Source organism: Thalassophryne amazonica, chromosome 18 (genome assembly GCF_902500255.1).
Source record: "Thalassophryne amazonica chromosome 18, fThaAma1.1, whole genome shotgun sequence".
Taxonomy (NCBI): Eukaryota; Metazoa; Chordata; class Actinopteri; order Batrachoidiformes; family Batrachoididae; genus Thalassophryne; species Thalassophryne amazonica.
The window spans coordinates 26,079,474-26,106,434 of record NC_047120.1 but is presented as its reverse complement, the minus strand read 5'-3'; the positions used below and the strand labels follow the sequence as shown (position 1 = coordinate 26,106,434).

Genomic DNA, 26,961 nt, shown 5'->3' with positions numbered 1-26,961 from the left:
GTGCTTTTCTGTATGCATGACGCAGCACATAGGAGCATGAGTGTTGAGGACCCCAGTGGCTGGAGAAGGTGAAGGAGATGCCAGGTGAAAAGTGGGCATGAGGCGGTGACTGAATGTCTTTGTTGCTTGGCTTCTTTAGAGGATACTTGGGTACCGCTGGAGTGTCAAACGACTGTTTACTTAGGGAGACACAGATGAGAGAGCCCATAACCTACATTTTGGTTATGTGTTGTGCTTCTGTAGACATGCTCCAGCACGTAGGTGCATCAATGTTGACAACCCACTCACCAGCTGGAAAAGGCCAAGGAAAGGCCTACATGCCACATGGTTGTGGTAGATAAATGCTTACTTTAGAGAGGTAGAGATGGACCAGTGGTCTGCCTGGGTGGTTGCCATACAGGACACAAGGCTACAACTCCAAAACATGACTTGACATCTTATTTATGCACATGTGTATATTGTTCAAAAACAAAAATTCAGCTTGGTAACAAGGCTAATTGAATTTGGCATGCCTTAATTTCATTAAAAAATCTGCTGCTGGGATATTTCTCAGAAATATGCCCAGTTTAAAGACTGAGTTTCGAAATTTTAGATTTGGCTAAAAGGCATTTGTGTTATTTGTTGTCAGGGACATCACAGAAGGCAAACCTTTACCCGTGGAGGTGACGGGTATAGAGTACATGAACGATGACCCATCTATGGTGGACGTCTTGTATGCAAAGGTCAACATGAAAGACAGTTCTGACAAGTAAGTGGAACAACTTGTGATGCTGCACTTTAATCCTGGTTTCACCTCATTTCCCTCTAATTTATTCATGTGATATTATCACTGTAATCGGCGTTTGCGGTCTTCAGGTTGCAGGTAATTGCAGATCGACTGGTGGAGCACTTTGTGTCAGCCGGGATGATGGTTAGAGAGTGGGACGGCGTGAAGCTGCACGGCACTGTGATGAACACGCTGTTCAGGAAGGACTCCACAGGTGAAATGCTGCACACAGGCAGACAAATTGTCACCGATGTGAACAGCAACTCTCTTTCTAGCCCTTGTAAAAACAAGGCTGTTGACCTGAGCTTGTTTGACAGTATCACATTGTTGCCGTTTGGCGTGGATCGAAGCTGCGCTGATGACAGCGCTGAAATATGACCAACAAATTCCTGAAGGGAGGCATCAGGGAGCTCGCGCTCTGTTTGTCCGTGGTTGTGTTTACATGCTCCAAACAGCGTGTTTTCCAAGTACTCCAACAATGGCTTCATTCATTTTGGCCATGGATCAAGTCCAGCCACAGTTCTCAAATTTAGGTCCGACAACACAGCACAACTGAGGGTTAGTCAGTGTTACTGCTGACCGTGTTTACCACGATGTGGACGAGCGCCATAAAATTTAGTGGAGGTTTATTTTTTCTTTTCACCTCATTCCCTGTAGGCTTCGTGAAAATAAAATGCGGTCTAAATTTCACCAGATAATTGTTACTGCCCCTTATAACAGCAAATAAACACGCTTATTTTATCTTGAGGGAACATATATTATCCGTGTTTTACTTATTTTCTATCTGTTGGTCACATTCTGGTGTTTTTCCAGTTGAAGACTTGGGTGGACCAGGAAGACAAACAAATGAAAGAGAGGCTTTCGATGCCAGAAACATACTGAAGGTAAAAGGATGTCCTCTACCCCCCTCTGCTGTTGTCTTAAAGTACTGCAAAAAGTTTACCAGTTGCACTAATTTGCATGAGTCTGTGCCACACATCTTTGGCATAGTCAGTGCAGTGTGTCCAGTCTAGTTAATTCTGTTTTTGTTTGTCTGTACTACTGATAATGATGGAAAAGTGATTATATATGGCAAATGTTTGTTCATATGTAATGTTTATACTTGTGAGCCCTCAAATTCTCAAACGGAATTTTTGCTCTGAAAAGTCATAAGCTCCTTTCACACAGAAGGTGTGTGTGCATGGCATTTTGAGGCGTGTTTAGTGCCTTCATGATGAAGTGGTATAGAGGAGGATTTTCTTAAAAAGAAGACCTGAATGTTCAGCTACAGTTTGCCAGAAGGTACATCTGGGATGCAAATCTATACTCAACAAAAATATAAACGCAACACTTTTGGTTTTGCTCCCATTTTGTATGAGATTAACTCAACGATCTAAAACTTTTTCCACATACACAATATCACCATTTCCCTCAAATACTGTGCACAAACCAGTCTAAATCTGTGATATTGAGCACTTCTCCTTTGCTGAGATAATCCATCCCACCTCACAGGTGTGCCATATCAAGATGCTGATTAGACACCATGATTAGTGCACAGGTGTGCCTTAGACTGCCCACAATAAAAGGCCACTCTGAAAGGTGCAGTTTTGTTTTATTGGGGGGGATACCAGTCAGTATCTGGTGTGACCACCATTTGCCTCATGCAGTGCAACACATCTCCTTCGCATCATCCGTGAAGAGAACACCTCTCCAACGTGCCAAACGGCAGCAAATGTGAGCATTTGCCCACTCAAATCGGTTACAACGACGAACTGGAGTCAGGTCGAGACCCCGATGAGGACGGCGAGCATGCAGATGAGCTTCCCTGAGACAGTTTCTGACAGTTTGTGCAGAAATTCTTTGGTTATGCAAACCGATTGTTCCAGTAGCTGTCCGAGTGGATGGTCTCAGATGATCTTGGAGGTGAACATGCTGGATGTGGAGGTCCTGGGCTGGTGTAGTTACACGTGGTCTGCGGTTGTGAGGCTGGTTGGATGTACTGCCAAATTCTCTGAAACGCCTTTGGAGACGGCTTATGGTAGAGAAATGAACATTCAATACACGAGCAACAGTTCTGGTTGACATTCCTGCTGTCAGCATGCCAATTGCACGCTCCCTCAAATCTTGCGACATCTGTGGCATTGTGCTGTGTGATAAAACTGCACCTTTCAGAGTGGCCTTTTATTGTGGGCAGTCTAAGGCACACCTGTGCACTAATCATGGTGTCTAATCAGCATCTTGATATGGCACACCTGTGAGGTGGGATGGATTATCTCAGCAAAGGAGAAGTGCTCACTATCACAGATTCAGACTGGTTTGTGAACAATATTTGAGAGAAATGGTAATATTGTATATGTGGAAAAAGTTTTAGATCTTTGAGTTCATCTCATACAAAATGGGAGCAAAACCAAAAGTGTTGCGTTTATATTTTTGTTGAGTTGATGTTTTGGTGAAAGTGAATCCTCTTCTGTACCACTTCATCATGAAGCTGTATAACTTGAGATACAAAATGGAAAACACACACTCTGCACAATTTCTCCAATCACAGCCACAGAAGCCTGTAACTTCTTCTGGGTTGTCTGGGTGTCTTGGTGGCTTTCCTCACTCTTCTCCTTCTTGCACAGTCACTCGGTTTTTGAGAACTGTCTACTCCATGCAGATTTACCATAGAGTGCCATACTGTTTGTATTTCTTCATAATTTATGTAAATAAAGTCCAAGACATATTCAGTGACTTGGAAATGTTCATGTATCCATCCCCTGACTTGTCTGAAGAAAACTAGCAATAAAGCTGATTATTTATTTTTGATTATTTGATTATTTTAATTTATGCCATTTCAAATACAAAAAGTAAATCAGGCTTCTCAGTATAATAATTTATAAAATTATCTTCCTTAGACTCAAACTCAAATTAAATCTCTACAACTTGATATAAATTAATTAAAAATATAAAAGCCAAGATGGTGGGTTGCATACGTAATCAGCCCCTTTGGTATAATACCTGTAAATAATCAGTTTAATTGCCAGTTTTCTTCAGACAAATCAGGGGATGGATACATGAACAGAGTAGACAGTTCTCAAAAACTGAATGACTGTGCAAGAAAAAGAGTGAGGAAAGCCACCAAGACACTCAGACAACCTACACGGAGGAAAGCCACCAAGACACTCAGACAACCTACACGAAGTTATAGGCTTATGTGGCTGTGATTGGAGAAATTGTGCACAGTGCATGTATTGCATTTTGTATCCCCAGTTATGCAGCTTCATGATGAAGTGGTATAGAGGAGAATTTTGTTAAAAAGAAGACCTGAAAGTTCAGCTACAATTTGCCAGAAGCTACATCTGGGATGCAAGCCTAGATTTGATACTTTGTTCCCTGTCTACTCCACACAGATTTACCTTAGAGTCCCCTCCCTGCTGTTTGTATTTCTTCATAACTGATGTAAATAAAGTCCAAGACATATTCAGTTACTTTTAAAATGTTCATGTATCCATCCCCTGACTTGTGTGAAGAAAACTTGCAATAAAACTGATTATTTACAGGTATTATACCAAAGTGTTCCATTACTTATGCAACTTATCATCTTGGCTTTGTGTTTAAGGAAGATAATTTTAGAAATTTTTATGTTGAGAAGCCTGATTTACTTTTTGTATTTGAAATGACATAAATAAATTAAAATGCATGAAGTGTCAAGGGGCCAGATACTTTTCCAAGGCACTGTAAATTTAGATGGTCCTGGTGTCAGTTTTAAGAGAGATTATTGCTATAAACACCTAATTAATGACCACGAGTGTTCAGTGTTGTCACAGTGCAGAGCGCAGTACCTAGATATGAAATGTGATTGAGTTTTTGTTTATTTATCTAATATTGTTTTTATTGTTTGCTGTATCTTGTCAGATGTTCAGCACTTATCATTTTGGGGAGTTTGAGTTGAACGGTGTCCAGCTGTCCCAGAGATATTCAACAGATTGTACAGGCTACTACACCTCTGCCGGTATCATCAGCTTCTCCTGAGCCTCTTGTGAGGTGAGGAAATAGAAATTTGAAAAAGGTAAAAAATGATCCAAGCAGACTGCAGTCTTGAGACATGTTCTTGATTGTTGTCCAGTAGGTGGCAGAACAGGACTTGGGGAAAAAAACCAAACATTGTGGCTGACTTGTTACTTCTGGATCGATACTAAAGCTTTAATTTTGTAAAAGCCCCTGCGGGGGGGCAGCATAAATAAAGCGATAATAGCAAAGACTGATTAAAATGTCAGACTAAAGGCTTTTCATATGATGAAACACGCATGCATAATCTATGTGAAATGCTCCAGGCAGTCGGCTTTCTGTTTTTTGAATTGTCTCCAGGGAATTGCTCCTCCTTAGGGAGCAGGAGTCAGACAACATCAAAGAAAATGGTACAAAATGTATTTTTCATCAAGAAGGCAGTCATAAGAAAACTACCAAGAACACAGAAAGCAAAAAATTGCTGTTGTTTCTTCAAAGATGTCACCATTAATGAGACAAACGCACACTTTCACCAACATGTTGCAAGGAGCAGATTGTCGATCAAACTTAGTATTTGTGAAAAAAGGCTGCCATGAGTGTTCATTTGTTCTGGTTGATTGGCAGACTGATCTGGTGTCAGTTTCTATCACACAGTACTGAAGGTAATCAGGATTATTGCCTATTCGACTTTATCACACTGGCTCAAGAATGGGTTCATGCATCACTGACACGATTTATTGCAGCAGCAGAGGTTTTTTTTTTTTTTTTCTTCTTTCTTTCTTTATGGCCTCACTTCTCCCCTAAGAGCACAGGTTTAGTAATTACTTCCACCAGCGGAGCTTATGTGATAACCCTCTGTCTGTTTGTTTGTCGATATACATGATAATTCAAAAACAGATGCCCATTTATCATCAACTTACAATCACTGCAAATCATAAAAGCAGTTCTGTTCGGCATTAGAGTGGCAATTGAATTTTAAAGGCACACCTTAAATTATGCTCAGAAATAAATGCAAATCAGCCAGTTTCATATAGTCTGACTATTTAATAGAATGTGTGAAGTTAGAAAATAGAATATGAACTACAAACTAAAAGCTTCATGGTGGAGGTGGAGCGGGAATCGATTCAATACAAGCTAGCAAATCAGATCTACCCTCAGGTCTCCCATGTGCCTTCTGGCAAACTAGCTGAAATTTCACACCTTTTTATGATTATTAAAATACGTGCTGGACTTTGAATATGAAATTCATAATTTGATGTGGATGCACACTCCAAAGCTCTCCACAAGGTGCCACTGTTCAGCAGGTGGCAGACAGGTCGATGGTATTTTACATAATTATTTACATATTTTATATTTTATAAAGCTCTTTTTTTCCATTGATCTGTCCATTAAAGATACCAACATCTGATCAGTTTGTTGTCATTTTTTAAACTCTAAAATTAAAGTTGGAAAGCAATGCAAAGGTTCAAAAAGAACAAACAAGGAACACATAAATAATGCAATATGTACATATTTTCCTTGTTACTTAAAGCTGTACGGCCTTTCAAATTATCACTAAATTGACAAAATTTAGTTTCTCCAGAAATCCAAGAATTATAATGTCTGTTTATTTTTGAAACATGATGCAAGATTACAGCTTATTTTATTGAAAAGAACATATTTACCTCGGGGGAATTCCATGGCGAATATTTCCTTTTCCTCCCAATGCCGTCATGCAGATGGATTGCAGGCGGAAGAGCGTGTGTGCATGCATCCAGTTTTGAGATTACCTGTGACCTGACCCACTTGCATGATGTACGTTCACCGAGCGTGCACTGTAACATCTGTAAGATGTCTTGTAAATCAGTTCAGAGGTGTTATCTGGTTTCCAAAACAATGTTTTTAGATTTAGAAATGTTTCACTAGCTAACTTTTACAAAATATATGAGAAACATATTAGATAGAAAGAAAGAGAGATAGAAATAACTTGTTTTGGAGCATTTTTCTGACACTTCGGTTTACTTTGTTTGAGCGAACAACCGGCTGACGTCACGCTGCCTTTCGTTATGGAGACTGGCAGTCGTCGTGTTCTTCTGAGCACCCCCACGCAGATCAGGGGAATTCCACACATGATCTATGATGTTGCTACCAAATGTAGGTCATTGCATCTGATCGCTTGGATTTCTCCCCTTCAGGGGTTGAAATTCTAAATGGTTTCCAGACAGTGTGGATGTTGATAATATTGGCAATATCATATTATGAATCCCTTATTTAAATGCTAAGGATTAAAATTACAGTGGTGCAAAAGAAAATTATTTTTATTACTTAAATCTTTAAAAAAGCCAAAGGCTGTGCACCTTTAAGTCTTGTTTATAAATCAAAACACTATGATCCTCATTCATTCACTTGTGGTTAACACTCCAACGGTGCAAATCAACTAGAAGGTTTTGAAAAAGTGTTTGGATTAGTTGGTGATTTAATGAGGGTGCATTTAGTACAGTGCACCTGGTGTTGTCATTTTGTCATTTAGACTCTGAAAATTAAAATAAAAAATAAATAAATGCCCTGCGATACATTGACCTCCTGTCCAGGGTGTACCCTGCCTCTCACCCTGTGATTGCTGGGATGGGCAGCAGTCAAAGGGTGACCCCCCCCCCCCCCCCCCCCCCCCCCCCCCCCCCCCCACCCCTTGATTGGAATAAGTGGGGATACAAAATGAATGCATGAATGAAGACATTTTAATTTTTTTGAGTCTGTCTTTAAAAATGAGGAGTGACTAATGTTGACCAGGACTGTATCCAAACAAACTGCAGTTAGAACACTGAGCATCTGATGATATTGATATAAATTTCTAAAATACTGAATTAATCTGATTTATGTTTTAATCGTGATGGTTTTAGCTTTTCAACTTCTCTCTTTTGCTTGGCCTCACTGCAGTGGATCTGAATGTTGATTGCCCCCCCCCCCCCCACTCATCAATCAAAACTATCAGTCAAAAACAAATTAGGACAAGACTTTCATGTACGTACTTGGATGTCTTGTTAGTGCTGGAAGAGTCCCATGCTAGTTGTCTTAAATATAGATGTGGCACCAGATGTGTTTTGGTTTTATTTTTTCTGGTGGTGACAGGATTCATTTGTAATTGAGCAACAGAATATGTAGTCAAGGTAAAAATGATTACTTCTTTTATACAGTTGGGAGAACTAACAATAACGATTTTGTTTTAAATGTCAAAATAAGAAACGTTCTTATGACAGGACAGGACCCAAGTGCAAATAAGGAAAAAATATTTTGGGGAATCTAATATTTGCAAACCTGAGAAGCTGACAACAATTGACACAGCCAGGATAGAAGCTACTCTTTTGGAGGTGCCACTGTTCTTTGTCACTCTCCCTCTGTGTTGATAATAATATTGTATTACGCTTTCTCATTGTCTCCAGGTTCCAATTCCTTCACATGATTGTTTGACTTGACAAGACAATGCTCCATTTTTAATCCTGCTCGCACAGCAAAGCAGAATTGATAATGAGTGTAGTAAAAATAAATCTTATGTTGTGTGAGCAGCATGAGCTCGCCGAGTTGAGCCCAGTATATATTACATGGGTGCTATGGAAACTGGGGGTGCTATAGGAACCGGTCAGTTACACAGTGTGAGAATTAGAGGTTGAAATCTTCAGGTTTTAAATAGTAAAACTTTTTTTTTTTTTTGGTGCTATTATGCTGTGATGATTGAAATTATTGGTGAGCTACAGCGCTATTAAGCCCCACCTTGATAAAACCTGTGCCATGGGATGGACCATCGACAGATAGAGGAAGTGACTGACATCAAGAAGACCTACTGGTGGCTAGAAAAGGCTGACCTAAAAGACAGCACAGAGGCTCTGATCATGGCAACACAAGAACAAGCACTAAGCACCAGACCCATAGAGGCAGGAGTCTACCACAGCCGACAGGACCCAAGTTGCAGGCTGCACAAATGTGCCCCAGAGACAGTCCAGCACATAGTCGGAGGATGCAAGCTGGGGCAGCATACACTGAGAGGCACAACCAAGTGTCGGGAATCGTGCACAGGAACATCTGTGTCAAGTATGGGTTAGAAGTCCCCAAGTCCCAATGGGAGACATCACCAAAAGTGGTTGAGAACGACAGTTCTAAGGTCTTGTGGAACTTCAAATTCCAGACAGACAAACAGCTGCTGGCCAACCAACTGGACATAGTGGTGGTGGTTGACAAGGGAAAGAAAAGCACAGTTGTGATCGAAGTGGCAATCCCAGCTGACAGCAACACCATAAAGAAGGAGCAGGAGAAAATAGAGAAGTACCAAGGGCTGAAAGAGCAGCTGGAGCAGATAAATCCAAAGTGGGCCCAGTGGTGACAGGATCACTAGAAGCTCTACCCCCAAATTGGAAGAGTGGCTCCAGCACATTCCAGGCACAACATCAGATTTGTTTTTTGGACCATGTTTTTCTTGACCTTGTCCTTTGACCAAACTATTCCAAAATCTGATCACCTCTAGATATTAATCAAAGTATCATTCCTACCACATTTTAATCCTTCCAGCTATTTTTTTGTATTGATCTTGTCCACAGATACACATGCCAGTGAAAACAGTATCTTGTCTTTGCTCTCATTATTGTGAGACCTCCAGCTCTTTCTCTCTCTGTGGTTCTTGGTCAAGCACACTAGTTCAATCGGTGTGTCTGAGAAACTCCCGCCAAACTACAACCAGTTTATTTGAATAACTTCATGGGTGCACGTGACGCTGTTTGCAGCTGTCATTGCCTTACAGACATTTAACCACGCCCTGTTTCACATTACATTTGTGAAATTTGTACTGACAGAGAAGGTGGTTGGTCCTGATGTTTGTTCAGCGCAGGGTGCCGAAAAGGCCAGAAAAAGGTGTTTTCCAATTGAACATTCCAGGTGTATTTGTTGGGAAACGCTCGATACCGACTGAAGTGGGCATTTTAAAAGACTACTGGAATGACTTCAGAACAGCTAAGATGTCAAGTAGGTGTGTGGTGAACTCTTGGACACCACATGTATGACTGGCTGAGAACTTGTGGCTGCCCCTAGTGGTTGGGTTGTGTCCAACCATAATTAAGATGGGTGGCAGAGGACAAGGTTTGTTGTATGTACAGTTAAAATAAAGGCTCTTCTCTGTTTCTCTTGTATAGTACATGTCTGCAAGTCTGCCAGCCGGATTGCGCACACATTCCTGAAAAACAATGATCATGAAATCTGGCCAGATTTAATCTTCGGCACTGAGCAGACTTCATCTGAATCATCAACACAGCAACTCATTCACAAGCTTAGTACTTCTATAGATTGTAGAATTCTCCAGCTTTTCCCATGAGAACACGGTGAATCTCCTTGGCAACAATGTCGGTATACAGGGAGTTAACCAGAGGTGTGGCTCGCGAAAGCTAGGATCCAGCAAATCCACTCCAAACTATTTACTACTTTATATCACAGCATGACGTATGATTGTTTACTTTTATTGTTTAGAATTTAATTTTTGATGCACAGAAAAGGATTATTTTGGTACTGAACTCAACAATATTGATTTTAAATGAATTAACCAACAATAATAAAGAAAAAGAAAGTCTATTCTAATCCAGTTACTTTTGTTCCGCATATCTGGTTGGTTAATTGTGTGGGATTTCAGACCATAAAATGGTCTGAAATCGGTGGCAAAATATTTGACCATTTCACATTTGATGTATTACTCTGCACCCTGACCGCGTTACTACACAGATGTTAATAATGGCGCTGTTAGCTGAGGGCGACAACGATGCCGAAATGCGTGGATTTAAGATACCATATGAATGTATTGATGTGGATTCTGATACAGAATTACTCAATGTAGCTGACAAGATGGAGAAATCTGTGGGTCTGCTCATAGAATTTCCAGTTTGGCATGAAGACGCTATTGCTACGGTAAGCTTTGACGCACTGACCACATCCTTTCACAGCCATTCAGAAAGTGGCCAGGCGGAGAGGCATTTCATCCAGGTTGAATTACGTACTTATGTGCAAACAATGGAATTGGATTAGAATGGGAATAACCCCCTTGTGTCTGATGATTTGCGGTAAAAGTCAGTTTGCGACCGTAAAATCCAGCATTAACGTTCACAAATCATCAGACACAACGGGGTTATTCCCTAAGTGTAGGAGCAGTACTTGATCTTTATCAGACGGGTGCTTGGTATCAGCCAGTATTCCTGGATTATGAATCACAATTGAAAAACTCATCTCCATTATGCCTCTCTGACATTCATGTCTTTACTTGTCCTTTTTGAAATGTCACACTGTTGTAGAGCGTATGCAGGACATCATGTGGACTCTTTCTCACGAAGACGATAATTCATTAACAGTACAGTGTGTGTGTGTGTGTGTGTGTATATATAGGCATGTGTAGTGCTAATACACACATAATGACATTTGGATATGCTAATTATATTGCTTATTTTAAATAAATCTAAATTCCAGGCTTGCTTTTTGGGACATTATAGGTAGTTCCAGTGCTTTTTGCTGTTTTTCTTCTTTTTTTTTTTTCGCCCTCCCATCAGCTGGCGATGCCTGCTGTTTAACATGCAGGAGGGCGATCGCCGTGTCGCCAAAAGTTACACTGAAGGGAGCAGAGGAGGCTTTCTGTTTGTCAGCTCTGCCATCCGTCCTGCCCACCCTCCTGTTCGGGTTTTCTGACTTGATCCTCCTGGAGTCTAGTCAACAAAAAGCCTTTGGACAGAGGCATGCAAATTTCTTTTTCATCAGGCAGCGAACCGAGTCGACCGTGCTCAGACTGCGTCTGGGCACAAAATATATCATTTCTGACCCAGGAAAAGGCCTAATTATCCGCTCCCTGTCTCCTGAGAGTTGGCTTGTTAGTGGGTCAGGAGTAGACGTACCGTATCCCACCGTGGATGCAGAGAGCATTCTGGGAAATGGCACGAATGAACACAAGGAAAATCATTTGCACGTTAATGAAATTCACTGAGTGTCCTCATCCTTGTTTCTTTTGACAGGGATGTGATAAAGGATGCTTGGGCAGATGTCTGTAATAATAATGGTGCTGAAAACACATGAGCATTTCTCATCCAAGACACATTATATTTGTCAGGGGAATTCAACATGTTAGAATGATTTGTTTGGAAAACGCCATATGCCGACTTTTTCTGTTCATCGAAAAAAGTACTGTAGTATTTATTTATTTATTTTATTTTTTTTAAGCTTTCACAGATTTATATGTGGGGGAAAAAGCAACTGTCCTGGCTCTTTACCAAATCACAAATACACACACATATGTATGTATATGTGTGTGTGTGTGCCTGACTTGTTTTCTTGTCTATTGCTACACGTTCCACCGTAATTAGTCTGCCCCGCACTTCCTGCGGGGGCATCTTCCAGCCTGACCCTCGAGGATTCCAGTCTTGCGTGTGTCCTTTTCAATAAGACTGATGAATGAGACCTCACTACTCATTTGTGTTAACACAAGCACGTTTCCTCGCTGAATCCGTCCTTGTTTCTGACAAATTAATAATAGATCAGCGGTAGGCAGCTCTAAAAAATAGAGGTACCTCTACCGAAGGTATAACAAGTTGATACTGGTATCAAAATGAAGGTAATGCTCTCTAGTTTCCAGAAATTGTTGTACTTGGCAAAATGGGTGCGCACCATGGTTGTTTAACCCCTTATGTTCCAAAACACAGCTGGAACATCTACAACTAGGAACCTTTGAACTGTGTGATTTCCTGTAGTTGGAAGCCATAATTAAGTCCCATATACTGGTGTTTTGTTGTTTGGAACTACATGTAGAAATAACCTACAGTTGTTTTAGAGGTTGCCTGCATTATCAGGGAGGGTGTACCACCCCCAAAAGGACATTTTAGCTGTTTTATTCAGATATCCCTCGAAGGCCTTTGAGTATTCTCCGGACGCATGACATGTCTATAGCCAACGCAACAAAGCAGCCTTCCTCAGTGTGAATCCAGTGACATCTCCAGTACCCTTTGCTTCCCTCTGTATCGTCTGTTTGAGGGCTTGGTCTGTTGGGACACTACTGAACTTCGTGTTGTCTGATCGTTGGACAACAAACCCTCCACTGGTTAAAAACCAGTGCATCTTGAGTTGCTTAGTTTCAAGCTCTTGCATCTCTGAAACATATATTGGCATGTATCTGGCATTGATGGTTCATCCAGCAAAGTGGAAATAAGGAACAGTTTCCGTTACAAAATCAAGGTGAAGTTGGAAGTTTGCTTCTTTATCTGCCCTGATGAGTCTCAACATCAAATCTCCAACTTCCAGAAAGCTGTTCCAATACTTGAAAGTCACAGAATATCTGTTACCATACACCCGAAACTGACTGACTGGTACGGGTCATGTTCGAAATCTTGCTTTCCAGTGGCTTGCAAATCTCAGAACAACTCGACAGGTTCTTTGCCTGGATGCTGGATTGGAGGTTAGTGACAAGTATGTGAACTTCATCATCAACCCAGGGCAAGCCATTCTTCTTGACAAAGGGTTCTGCTGCAGAAAGAAACAGCTGAGTCATTGCTTCATGGACAACCTTCATGCCATGAATGCCTCTTGTGTAAATGCTTGCTTTGCAGCATTAATTGAGCTGTTGCAGTGGCATAGACTCCAGACAAAGTAAGCAAGTCAAGAAAGCTCCCATCTCCATATAGCGTCCCAGTACGTGCCAGGAATGCCATGATGAGATGCATCACTCCAAGCCTCATCGTTACACTGTCCTGCAATTCACGTTTGACACAGATTATCTGCTCTGCATTACTACAGATGGCAAGGTCGACCCTTACCAGGATATGAGGTTGCCCCAGAGATCTTGCAATAGAAATCAACTTCAATAATATAGTGTACACAGTCGAGAGGTCAGTTGGAGGAGCTTTGATGAAAGGAAGATACCGGACAACGGCAATTGGGATTCGGGACTCTGACACCATTGCATTGAACCCTGACCAGGCTGGCAGTGATTCGGCGTCCTCCAAATGCTGACAGACTTTCCATCCCAAATCACGTAGGTCTGCTTCTCTGCGGGGATCTTCTTGTGCATCCTCCTGATGTTGTGATGCATTCAATGCTTTGCGCTGTGATCTAGGGATGCCCGGCATTAAGTCTTTGGTCAGTGTTCTCTGGTATAGGACAGTGGCCATGGAGTGTGTGGTAGATCTACCGTCAAGTGTTTCTTCCTTCTGTTCAAAGTCATCGATGGCGGCATCTACAATGGGATGGACATCATCTTCTTTGTACCTGGTAATACCACGAGGAATGTACGGGCCTTCCTGTTTTTGGTCTTCTTGTCACCGATGTTAGGAAACACCTTACCTCATCATAGGACATAGAGTGACCTATATCATGGAGCATCTCAGTAAGCTGCCGACTTCGAAATTTGTGGTGCATTTGGATCCCTACACCAAAGCTGATGGGGTGGGAATGTTATTAGCTAGACCAGTGATGTTTTGACAAATAACTAATGCCTGTAACCGATTATCTATAGCACAACCATCAGTAAAACCCATGGCACTTTCAAAAGATTTGCGAGATGTACACAAAGCAATGAACCCGATCCGTGCCGTAGGAACAAATGCTGTACACTTCTCAATGTGTAAATCTCCGCTGATGGGATAGCAGTTGGAAATGAATGATACATTGGCAACACTCTTGCACAGTACACCCACAGCTCTGTGCAATAGCGTAGAATCAGTAATGCTGCGTTTACACATCGGCAAGACGCGTTATGAATGTCCTATTTCAAATAGGACATTCATAACGCGTCACAATGACACAAATAGCCTATTTGTGTCATTCTTGGCACATTCCTGACATTCTTAACGTGACAGCGCATCTGAATAGGTTTCTTAATAGTGTGTGTTGGTGCGTGAGATTCGTGATTTTTGTGGAGTATGTTTTTGGCTGTCAAAAAATCTTCCACAAATGTCACGCACAACCCTCATTTCGTCTCATGTCGTGGAGGTCGCAACTGAGTGTGTTGATCCATCTTGATTAGTGGTGATCCTTAATAGAGCGTGACAGCATTCTTCTCTGACGTGCACACAATTAAACCCTGCGGCACCGCATTCAGTTTAATTGCTGCAGTATGCTAAAGAAGGACAGTGACGCCAAGTCTGCTAAAAGTTTCCTTCCAGTGCTAATCAGCGCGCTCCTGCAGGTGTTCCACCTGCTGCATGTGCCTGATGTTTGGGAAAACGAGTGAGATGAGAGCCGTGTGGAGCCACACATCTGGCTCTCTGCATCTCCTCCTCCTCTCTGCGCCACTCCATGACACAGAGCCCAACTAAGAATGCATTCACAAAATTCTTCTGCTGTGGATTTTGAGGAGCAAACTGGAGCGATCTGAATTGTTCAGCAGCTGATGGATGAATATGGGTGTGTGTGTGGAGACAGTTCACCTCATTTACAATGCGACAGAATGTAACAATGCACTGTTACACGCAGTTGCACGCAACAGTGCACAACAACACGGAACATTATTCTTGACCGTGCGTAATGCTTTCTGATAATTCTCCAGTAACATGTGCCATTAATCGTAATGCGTGGTAACAGGTTGCAGCAGTTCCTGAGGACACCTGACGCCTCTGTCTCAAATCATCACATTCGTGATCAGCGGCCAAGAATGTATACTTCATGGCATTCGTGACTTGCCGTCATTATGCCTAAATGCAACTTAAGATCACTTCTGGTGCCATCAAATTGAATACTACCATCATCAGACGTCTGAAGCTGCAGGTTATTGTCTCTTGTCATGGCCTCACCTAGAGTGAGTGGGCTCAGTCTCGCCTCTACTGATAGCAAGTTCCACATTCCGCTTAGCTGTATATGAAGCTCGGCAACTTCTATGAAAAGCTATTTTTACATTTCCTGCTAAGATATCATCTCGGCGAGGGGAAAGTTGTTCATGAACAGCATCTTATCTGAGTCGTGTAGCATCCAAAAGAGTACGAATGCCATGTTCTGTTGGGTTCTTGGTGGCAGGCTTATCAGAAAGTGGATGATTACAAATCACACAATTATTTGCTTTAGTTTTCTTCTTTGCTGGTTCGTAATCATCTTCCATCTTTTTGTGCTGTCTGAAGAATATCAGCTAATTTCTTAAATGTACACGGTTTTCAATGCCACCTAATATTCTGTGGGGTGGTCACCCCATCATAAGAATGCATCATAAGAAGAAAATACGTGTAACTAGGCAATGTGAACCACAAAGGTGTAAAGGACACAATCGATAAAATAACGAAATGCGCACAATAGTAGTATTTTGGTGTTAAGGCAATACAGACTTAAAAACATTATTTGCAGTACTAAAGTTTTAAATTATGTTTTCAGATGGTGGACGCAAATAAAAAATAAATAACCCCCCCACCCCTGATAATGCAGGAAACCCCTAAAACAGCTGTAGATTATTTCTACATGTAGTTCCCAACAAGAAAACACCAGTATATAGGACTTAATTATGGCTTCCAACCACAGGAATTGCATAATTCAAACGTTCCTAATTGTAGATGTTCCAGCTGTGTTTTGAAACATAAGGGGTCAAACGACCATGTTCTGCACCCATTTTGCTAAGTACAACATAATTTCTGGAAACTAGAGAACATTACCTTTATTTTGATACCAGTATCTACTTGTTATACCTTTGTTAGCGGTACCTGCACTTTCTAGAGCACTTTTCAGCTCCCTGCCGCACCACTATAGCACACACCCACAGCTACAGCTAATTAAAAAATATAATGACCAAGTCTTCCTTGCGGGTTTTTCAGAGTTAAAGCATGTGTTTATCTGCATCCATTGGCCAAATAAATTTTTTTTTCCCCTGTGGGGGGGGGGGGGGGGGGGATACTGGAACAATACTGGAATTTTCAGCATCTGCCAATACCAATCTTATACCAGTTTTCCCTGTCTTAAAACAACTAGTGTTTTAATAAATACATTTATCTACGTAGAAGTACTTTGCCAACAAAGCCATCTGTCAACTCAAGCTGTAAAACAAATGTTCTATTCTCCTACACGAACACATAAATAACCAACAGCATGACTCAGATGTGCAATAGACGACTCGGATCAATTTATTTTTTGTTTTTTGAAGTTGCCATAACTGATCTCGTAATTTTGACCAGTATCGTGCCGATACTGATATGAAATATTGGCCCAGCATACCCCTAGTTTTTCACCCAATTTTACCCCACCCCTGCCCACGCACACATAGATAGTTTTGTACTTAATAAAACATGGGGTTCTTAATGTAGCTAAATTTGCACATTGGTGTATCTCACTCTGTGTGTGTGTATATGTGTGTGTGTTGTGTGTGTGTGTGTGTAATCAGATTTGTAAAGGTGTAAAAGAATTTGTACAAGTGTACTAAGATTTGGCAAATGCATACAGCAATCCGCAAATGTGCATTCTAAATCAAGTCGGATTTGAAAACACAAAAAAATCTTAACTGTGTCTTGAGATTTGCAAGTGCATTTAGTTTTGTAGATGTGGATACAAATCTGGAAATGCACACACTACCAGTCAAACCTTTGGACACACTTTTCCATTCAGGTGAAAGACTGGTTGCGGGAACAAGGATTGGCGACGATCAATCATGGTGATCATTATTGATCGTGGGGCCAATTAGCGACCACTAAAAAAATCACTTAACTGGTCGTAATGGCCAGCTTCAACCCAGGTTCAGTGGGACACCGGTAGTGTGTCTTCTACTTCCTCAGTCTGGGTGTCACTCAGATCGGCAGTTCGTGTAACATGAGTGGGTTCCATCCACATTAAGTTGATGATGTCACCACACCACTCCCTCTACGTTTCCGGCGTAAGGTTTTCATTGTGGCCGAATGGTGGTCTTCTCTTAACCCAGGGATGTACTGATGCCTTCTTCTTGGTCATTGCTGGTTTCTCCCAGCTGTTCTTGCTGCTCCGGCTGTAGCTGTGCCAACATAGGCTCAAGTCTACATGGTGGCATTAGTTGATCACCCATATTAAGCTAAGCTGAGGATCAGTCGTCCGTTCCGTGAAAGATCTTGACATGTCTCATTACTGATTATAAGGCTGTACCATCAGATGTCAAGTGACATGACTGGTTGCACGACAAATCAAGCAACAAATTTTCATGACACTTGTGCGGTGACCCAAGACTGGTGGTACAAAGTTCTTGCTAGCTTCTACAACCTCAACATTTTAATATCAGTTGCAACTGGATTTTGAACATGATCAAGCCGCCCACAAGCGATTTTTCCATCCAGTGATCAGCCACGAGCTCCATGATCAGTCAGAAGCTCTTCTCACGATTGACTGGTGAGTCCTCAAATTTTCAGTCATGGGCAATTCGTAACCTGGTCGTACCTCTGGTATGGCCAGGCTTTTAAAAACCTATGGGTGATGGGATGGAGCGTTTGCCTGTTATTTTTAGTCTGTGGTCACAACTGAAGTGGTCCTGTCAGTGTAAATGGTACAAGTGAAAATTCATTGAAGGTTCTCAAAATAAAGGTTTGAAATTAGCTGATAAATCTGGTTTTGAATTGTTATTAGGAAGTGTCGTGTTGCATCTTCTTCAAACAGTGCAGCACCTTAAAAATCTTAACAATGAGTCAGTTTATCTTAGATATCGGTCAAAACTAAATGTTTCCAAAACTCTCACTTAGCAAGATTTTTAAATATATGCACCTAAAAACAAGTCCTTATGTCTTGCTGAAATTTTGCTTTTGAATTGATGTTGTCTTGTATTAAGTATAATTAGATATTTTGATTAGAAACAAATGTGCTTGTTAAGAATTAGCATTTTTTCATATTCTCAAATAATTTAGCTGCAGTAGTAAATAATAAAACCTATTAATTTGCTTTCTTTCCATAATGAATTGTTTTTCATTGTTGAAAGTGAAGATGAAAGCCAGTCGTCATCCAGAGGGAAATAATAATAAAAAACAAACAAAAAAACAACACCACCTCATTTAGTAATTAGCCTTTGGATGCAATCTGGTGCACAAAACAGTGTTTCTCTGTCTGAGAGCCGGGTTTTATTTTTATGCCTCTGACTTTTTCTTCATCTTCATGTTATGATTGCTAATAGACCAGCAGCACAGAGGTACCAATATCTGAGGTCAGGATCTTGTACTTTGTGTTATATGACATGCAGAAATGAATGTCTGCCGGAGACCCCCTGCTGCGTCTGACCCCTGGGACCCCAAATAGGGGGTCAAAAAAATGCGCTGGATCAAACGAAGGAGGTACCACAAAATACCAATGTAGTCTGAACCGGCATAGTACACAGTCATTGAAACAGCCCTTGCCAGACTTTTTGTCCTCTGCAAGGGGGGTGCCAGGCACCCCTAAAAGGGTCCCAAAATTTGGGCTTGGTTAAACATTCAAGGTAACACTGAAACCAAGTTTGTATGAATCTTCATTGTGTACTAAATGTATAATGAGTAATGCCAGACAAAATTTCTGCTGCATTGGCCCTGCCAGACACCCCCCAAAAATGAACCCTTCAGCTGGCAATTGTAAAACTGTGCTAGATTAAACTTTAAAAGTACCACAAAGAAGCTGCACCAAATGAATATATGTATCATACAATATTTAGATTTTACCTTTGCCAGAAATTTTTAAGACATAGGATACCCTACACAGTTCTGCATTGGACCTGTCAGACACTACTAAAATAAGCCCACAGCTTCTATTTGATGGTTAGATTAATCATTGTAGGTAATCAAATGGTTATACATCCTACACATATACATCACACTGATTGGCTCCTGTGACATTAACCATTACTAAACCCCTGAAAAGGGTTAAGAGCTATGCCAGACATAAAACACATGACCTGGAGCCTAGTTTGAAACAACAGTCACAATTTATAAAATATGCAAAGCAAATGACAGTTTTTTCATTTCACTAGCCCTCATCGAGACACCAAAACAATTAGACTCTTTCTTCTTGCTATTAATTGTTAAATTGAGCCAAAAAAGCCAAAAAAGTAAGTACATGTACATATTGTATCAAATGAAATGTCATGTTCAAACAAAATACTTGGAATGGTATTATGAATGGTGCACTGCTTTGTCTGTAGAAAAATTACACAGAAACTTACATATCAGTCTCATTGTCAGAATCATTGCTCCAACCATTTTCTGTATTGGAATTATCCCACTACTCCTCTGGCCAAGCAACTTCCAGCTCATTTTCAACCTCGCACACATTGTCATCTTCTTGTTCAGTCACCTTAAGATCATCTGGCATAGTAGGGCCGGTGTACCAATCAGGGGTGTAGCATCCTTGTTCTTCTTTCCAACCATGCTTCAGAGGGTCCAAACTATCACCGGGATTTGCAGTGTCCGCATTTCCCCAGAGAATACTTGTATAGTGTGCTCGTTGTAGTTTCTTGTAGACAGTCTTTGCACATGGAGGTAGAAGTGCACAGTCGACTCTGTTCACCTTAGACATTGGATTTTCCTGAAACGGAATGAAAAAGACACTTAATTTGTTTCCTCCATGGAAAAATATTCACTTCAAGATAAACTCAGGTTTTAACATATTCTTATGTTGGATAGTGGATATATCTAATAGAATTTCTCTGTTTATTACATCAATACATACTGGTATTAAGAATGTGTGGCAAAATATTGAAAGTATCTTTTATATGTACTTTTAGCATACCAAAAAATATCTATGGTCATAAGCCATTAAGGTTAACTTGTCTACTTTCCCAGTCATCTGGTACAGCTTCACATATCTAGCTTCATTGACATTCTTCACTGCATCCTTCATACCGTACAAGGAACAGACAAACGTCTCAGCTTGGCTTTGGTCTGGGGCATCTCTACGAGACAGACTAATGAAGAACTGGATAAGGTGACCTCCTGTGTCCTTTCCAACATTCTAGAGGTTTGATCTTCCCTTTCCTGTAGAATGAGATAGTGAAGTCTGATCCAGTGAGGGCATGAAGACCAGGGAGAGCTGCGGCAAGTCCTTTCTGTTTCGACTCGAGGGTTGTGGCAATGCTTGTGACGTCAATATGGCGAGGGGTATTCCCTGACCCACAGTCCATTATGACCTTTCGGTAGCCTCGAACTCTGCCATTCAACAGGTCCCTCCCAATCATTCCAAGGAGGTTGACTAGGGCGTCAGTATCTGAGGCACGAATGACAATATTCCCATGAACACTGGAGGCATGAAATGCCAGCAGTGTATCCGTTTCCTCATGGCTTCCTTGGAGATGGTCTGGCTGGTCAACAACCATCTTCTGTTCGGTGGAGGAAAACAGATGTTTAACACAATTGTCACCATAGGAGACAACAAGCATTTTCTTTCCAAGGATTGGTCCATAGTGATTCTGTTGCCATTCTCTTTGTAGGAACAGTGCGAGCTGAAGCAACTTCTGACATGTCTGTCTGGGCGCTTGCTCTGCCAGTTATTATGTTTCAAAGACGTTGGACGGTATGTATCAAACAATACGTGGATCCCTGGCCAGGTGTCTGTATGTGGTTATCTTGCCTATTGCAGACAGGAAGGAGTGTAGAAGGAGATCACTATCAATCAGCGTGACATCTATTGATGGGAGTGGTGCCTCATTGAACCCATCCTGAAGTTCTTCTAGCTTGTCAAGCAATCTACGCCTGTCTGTCTTCAGACACATTCCATCTGAGTGGGCAATGGAGAAGGGAAACGCTGTAATTGGGTACCTCATGACGTGCTTCAGGTTGAAGTCTGTTCGTTCTGAGATGATGACAAGAACTCGGATGAAGACATCACGAAGACTCTCAGCTGCTGGTTTTACTTTGGATGACGGGCACCTCTTAGTTGCATTCTCTTGAGCAAAGTTTAAGACCTTCCTTCTTTTGATTGGCTTTATGAACCTGTCCTGGTCTTCAGTGCATTCCTCCTTTTGAAGTTTAATCTAGCACAATCTTACCATTGTCGGAAAAAGGGTTCATTTTTGGGGGTGTCTGGCAGGGCCAGTGCAGCAGAAATTTTGTCTGGCGTTGCTCATTATACTTCAAGTACATAATGAAGATCCATACAAACTTGGTTTCATGTAGTACCTTGAATGTTTAACCGAGCCTAAATTTTGGGACCCTTTAAGGGTCGTCTGGCACCCCCCTTGCAGGGGACAAAATGTCTGGCAAAGGTAAATTTAAATACTCTATGATAAACATATTCATTTGGTGCAGCTTTTTTGTGGTACTTTTGAAGTTTAATCTAGCCCAATTTTACCATTGCCAGAAAAAGGGTTAATTTTTGGGGGTGTCTGGCAGGGCCAGTGCAGCAGAAATTTTGTCTGGCGTTGCTCATTATACATTTAGTACATAATGAAGATTCATACAAACTTTGTTTCATGTGGTACCTTGAATGTTTAACCAAGCCCAAATTTTGGGACCCCTTTAGGGGTGTCTGGCACCCCCCTTGCAGAGGACAAAATGTCTGGCAAGGGCTGTTTCAGTGACTGTGTACTATGCCGGTTCAGACTACATTGGTATTTTGTGGTACCTCCTTCGTTTGATCCAGCGCATTTTTTTGACCCCCTATTTGGGGTCCTAGGGGTCAGTCGCAGCAGGGGGTCCCCGGCAGATATTAATTTCTGCATGTCGTATAACACATAGTTCAAGATCCTGACCTTGGATATTGCTACCTCGTTCGTTTGACCAAAATGCTGTGGGCTGCTGCTCTATAACTCTCGTCTTCTTTCAGTCGGGTACAGTTTAGGCTTCTCCCCACACTCAAATTCTACCATCTATGCGAATTGGTTTATCATGCAGAGATGGTTTAAAACACTTTAAAAGAAGCCATCCGCTTCAAACTCTTCAGAAGGTTTTGATATTCAGAAACATACTGTGCAGTTTTTCTTCGACTGATTAGAAATTAAGCTTGCTTTGAGGACTGATTAAACACGTTAACATCTGCTCGGGGAGAAAAGGTGTTTGACAGATGTGGCCTTTTAATGCAGTGGATGTTTGATTTACATTCTCCAAGTGGCTAATAAAACACGGAATCGATTAAGCGTTTAATTACTTTTTAAGGTCATGGTAGATTTTACCCACGTGTGCCTTTAAAGTATGAATAGTTCATTTAAGAGTGATGTAGAATGATTTAGACCTCTTAGCTGATATATGGGATTGTGGAAACTAATTAACCTGACACTGGGGAAATACGAAAATGACATTTCACTCGGCAGGTTTGCTTCATATTTGTGTTATGTTTTCTCTCGTCACACTTGTTTTCAGGAAGTCGTGATTAGTTAGAAAGATGCACGTCAAACAAATCCTGCAGATCCTTGAAAGTGCATCTCATTAGTGGTGAAATCTAACAGCCGGCCTCCTTTGATTGTTCTCTGATGTTGGCAGTGCCTCTCTGAAATAATCACTCAGTCACAAATAAGCTGCTGTCAAAGCTGCAACCCTCGGTGCTGAAAAATGAAGCCAAATTGGAAGTGGCAAATCTTGCAGTTCCTTGAATGGCCACATGAGGATGACTCCAAAGCTGGGTCACTGCCAAAAGATGCCCATCTTTAAAGTAGAAATAAACATATTTACAGCCTGGTTTAAAAAAAAAAAACAAAAAACAAAAAAAAAAACAGTTTTGTTCTCTGTTGTGAGTTTCCTCGTTCTTGACAACTGTGCAGGAAGTACTTTTTAAAACAAAAATCAAACTCAACAATTTCAGTTATTTTAGGCTATTCACTGTTTCACAGTTGTGAATCTTGTGCCATCTCACAGCCCATGACTCACACGAGAGGTCTGTTTCAACAGAGTTACGGTGTCAGGAGCTCAGTACTCAAAGTGTAAACACACGTCGTGAAGTATGGACAATAAGACAACTTCGGGGCACGGCAGAAGCCCATCACAGGTTCCACACCTCCTCTAGATAACCCTCTCAACTTGGGAGAATGTGTCATCATCATAATCGCCCGTGAATTCGGTGGATCAGCGCCATCCACATCCTCGCTAGCCATTGTTTGCACACGCTGTGAGACGCTGGAACTTTGCTGGTGCCCCTAAGGGGATTATGGAAAACGTAAAAGTACAGAATAAAGTTTGGAAAAAGTAGGGATGTGATTGCTGTGAGGGACAGCTGGATGCCGGAATCAGGGCCCAGCGAGCAGTGGCTGCTAGCTTCTCTGGACTCAGCCTGGTCAAGTGGACTGTTTGTACTTTCTGGGCATTTTGCTGCAAATATTTGAGATAATATGGCTTGGTGTGCAGTTATTTCTTCCTGTCATCAACCCAGAATGCACTATGTCATCAACATCTGGTGTTTTTGTCAGACAGATGAACTTCTGGGGCCTCATGTTCAAAAGCTGTGTATGCAATAAAACATGGCATAGGTCTGTCTCCACGCTAACGTTCAGATGTATCAAAAGTGAAATGACCGTGGAAAGGTGCGGTGCATCACGCCAAAACCATGGCTGGCGTATGCACGTTTCTACGATTGTTCCAATGCCGACACATAGTGGTGATGCTGGAACACTGTTAATAGTGTGAAAACAAGACATCAGAGTGATGTGCACATCAGAGACACACTTATGAACAATTTACACACCCACGTGTTTGCAATTATATGGGTGGATATAAAAGCTTGCGCTAAGTCATAGCGTTGTTAGAGAACCTTTAAAAATGGTGCAATCCGACCTGAGTGTGTATTCAGGGAACGCAAAGATTTACTTGCAAATAATAATTGGCTCATAAGCCGATTTAGTATACTGGAGTTGCGCGCAGCGAGGAACTAGGCGGTTGTGTGTGTCCACACAGGTGCTGGGCCACATTGGGCTTCCTGGCATCAGGAGCATTCCAGTGGGAGCTGGCCGATCGGTCAGGAGTGTACCATTCAACCTTGAGTCGAACCATGCCAGCTGTGTGGAATGCAATCATCCGAATGTCATCCAGGTACACATCACATTCCAACAAAAGCGCAGTTTGCAAGAGCTGGTTTCCTTAATGTAATCAGAGCTATTGACTGCACACATAGTGTTATAAAGTCGCCATCACATGATGAATTTGTTTATCTTAACATTTTCATTCCATCAATGTTCAAATCATATGTGATATGCAAATGCATTAGGTTGGGTTGGGAACAGGCTAGAAGCTGGCATGGTGCACAATGGGTGGCTGCTTAGTGAGTATATAGTTTATTCATGTAAATGTTCCGAACGAAAACCTGCGCGGGCACATTAAAAAAATTTTTTTTGTTATTGTTGTTAATGTCTTTTTTTTTTTTTTTTTTTTTGCTTGATGGTCAAACTAGAGCTTCTTAACAAGCCCTGATGATCTCCCTGTGTTCAGTATTTGTCACTAAACGCGTGGGTAAAGTTGTGATGTCACACATTGTCAGCCGCGTTGCACCTCACTTTTTTACTACAGTATGTGTGTGCTGCTTCTGTTTCATGTTTATTCCGGTTTACATGGTACCAAATAAAATATCCCTGCATGTCTCCTCTTCATTTACTTAATTTACTCCACTTCATCTGTAGCCCACACTTGGTAAACTTCCTTTTCTTCTTGTGATCATTCTGGACAGAGAGGGGAATTCCCAGGTCCCAGTGCCTATTTAAATAATTTGCATATTTAAATATGGGCATGGACAGGGAGGCGTTTGGTACGTCTGCATGTGCACTCAATTTCACATTGATTGGGATGTAAAATTCATTACTGTAAAAAGTCATTGCATTTCTGTTAAAGGTGTTAACGTTTTGAAAAACTGTCCTGATAACATCAAACTATCTGGTACCTTAGCTGGCTTTAAAAGGCTGCATAAGAACAATATAATTGCTTGTTATAATATGATGAACTAGGTTTATAGATTTTTGTTATTGTTTTGGGGGATTGTGCACTGTTTGTCTGGTTGTTTTAAATGTATTTTTTTTTTTTATTGATTAATGTATAATGTTTGTTCTGTTGTAAGTATGCATATATGTGTATGTAATATTTTTATATATGAGGTCTATTAGAAAAGTATCCAACCTTATTATTTTTTTTCAAAAACCATATGGATTTGAATCACGTGTGATTACATCAGACATGCTTGAACCCTCGTGGGCATGCAAGAGTTTTCACACCTGTCGGTTACGTCATTCGCCTGTGGGCAGTCTTTGAGTGAGGAGTGGCCCACCCTCTCGTCGATTTTTCATTGTTTAGGAATGGCTCAGAGACTGCTGCTTTGTTTGATCAAAATTTTTTCAAAACTGTAAGGCACAACTGAGTGGACACCATTCGATAAATTCAGCTGGTTTTCGGTAAAAATTTTAACGGCTGATGAGAGATTTTGGTCTGGTAGTGTCGCCGTAAGGACGGCCCACGGCGCCTGACGGCGATCTGCGCTTCGAGGCGGCAGCGTCTCGCCGTTTCAAGTTGAAAACTTCCACATTTCAGGCTCTGTTGACCCAGTAAGTCGTCAGAGAACAGAGAACTTTCAGAAGAAGTCGGCATGAGGAGTTTATTCGGACATTCCATTGTTAACGGACATTTTGTAATGAAAGAATGTGCGGGCAGAGTTGCATGTCGGGCCGGACCCGACCGCTGGGGGTCGCGATAGGAAAAACACCTCCGTTGGAAACCTTAACGGGCAAGTTGGAACATGCCCAAGCTGTTAAACAATTTCTCAGTTACTCACTTGTTGAAAGCCATCAAAAGCCGCCTGAATTTTACAAATGGTTTTCAACACGGAGGTGTTTTTCCTGTCGCAGCGCACACAGATTTGCCGAGTCGTCACGGAAACGACTTGGCGAATTTGCGCGCATGTCTTTCATTAAAAAATGTCCTTAAACACTGGAATGTCCCCATAAAGTCCTCATGCCGGCCTCTTCTGAATCTTCTCTGTTCTCTCACGACGTCCTGGGTGAATTAAGCCTTAAATTAGGATGTTTTCAGGTCGAAACAGGCCGACGACGGCGCCTGGAAGCGCTGCACGACGTCCCGCTCCGTGGGAAGTGTTGTGTGTTGGGGGGTTTGGCTGGATATTTTGGTGTTGTTTTATTTTCTTTGCTCTCCAGGTGGTATGCAAACTGGTTTTTGTCTGTGGAGAAGGTGCTGGCAGAAGAGTCCTTCACCCTCATCAGCATTATTGGCTGCACTTGTGGAGGATGTTCACGTGCGGGCCTAATGACTTGCAGCACCTGTGGATGATGCTCACGTGCAAACTTAGACTTTCAGCTGAAGCAGATAATGAGATGGCGTTCTGCATTTAAGCCATGAGTGATTCGAGCAGAATTGCCGGGAACTCGACCTTGTGAC

At 41.6% G+C, this 26,961-nt stretch overlaps 1 protein-coding gene across 2 annotated transcripts in view; it reads left to right on the top strand.

The window, feature by feature from the left end:
* ascc1 (activating signal cointegrator 1 complex subunit 1) overlaps positions 1-26,961 on the top strand; it is a 70,810-nt gene that overhangs the window by 12,954 nt on the left and 30,895 nt on the right. The window contains exons 6-9 of one of the 2 annotated variants that reach the window (XM_034193683.1): positions 629-748; positions 856-980; positions 1,580-1,650; positions 4,643-4,771. In XM_034193683.1, the coding sequence (XP_034049574.1) occupies positions 629-748; positions 856-980; positions 1,580-1,650; positions 4,643-4,759 (433 nt within the window). In that variant the 3' untranslated portion in view covers positions 4,760-4,771. Of the gene's footprint in view, positions 1-628; positions 749-855; positions 981-1,579; positions 1,651-4,642; positions 4,787-26,961 lie in introns of those variants that run through there. The other variant, XM_034193682.1, reaches the window with a different exon arrangement.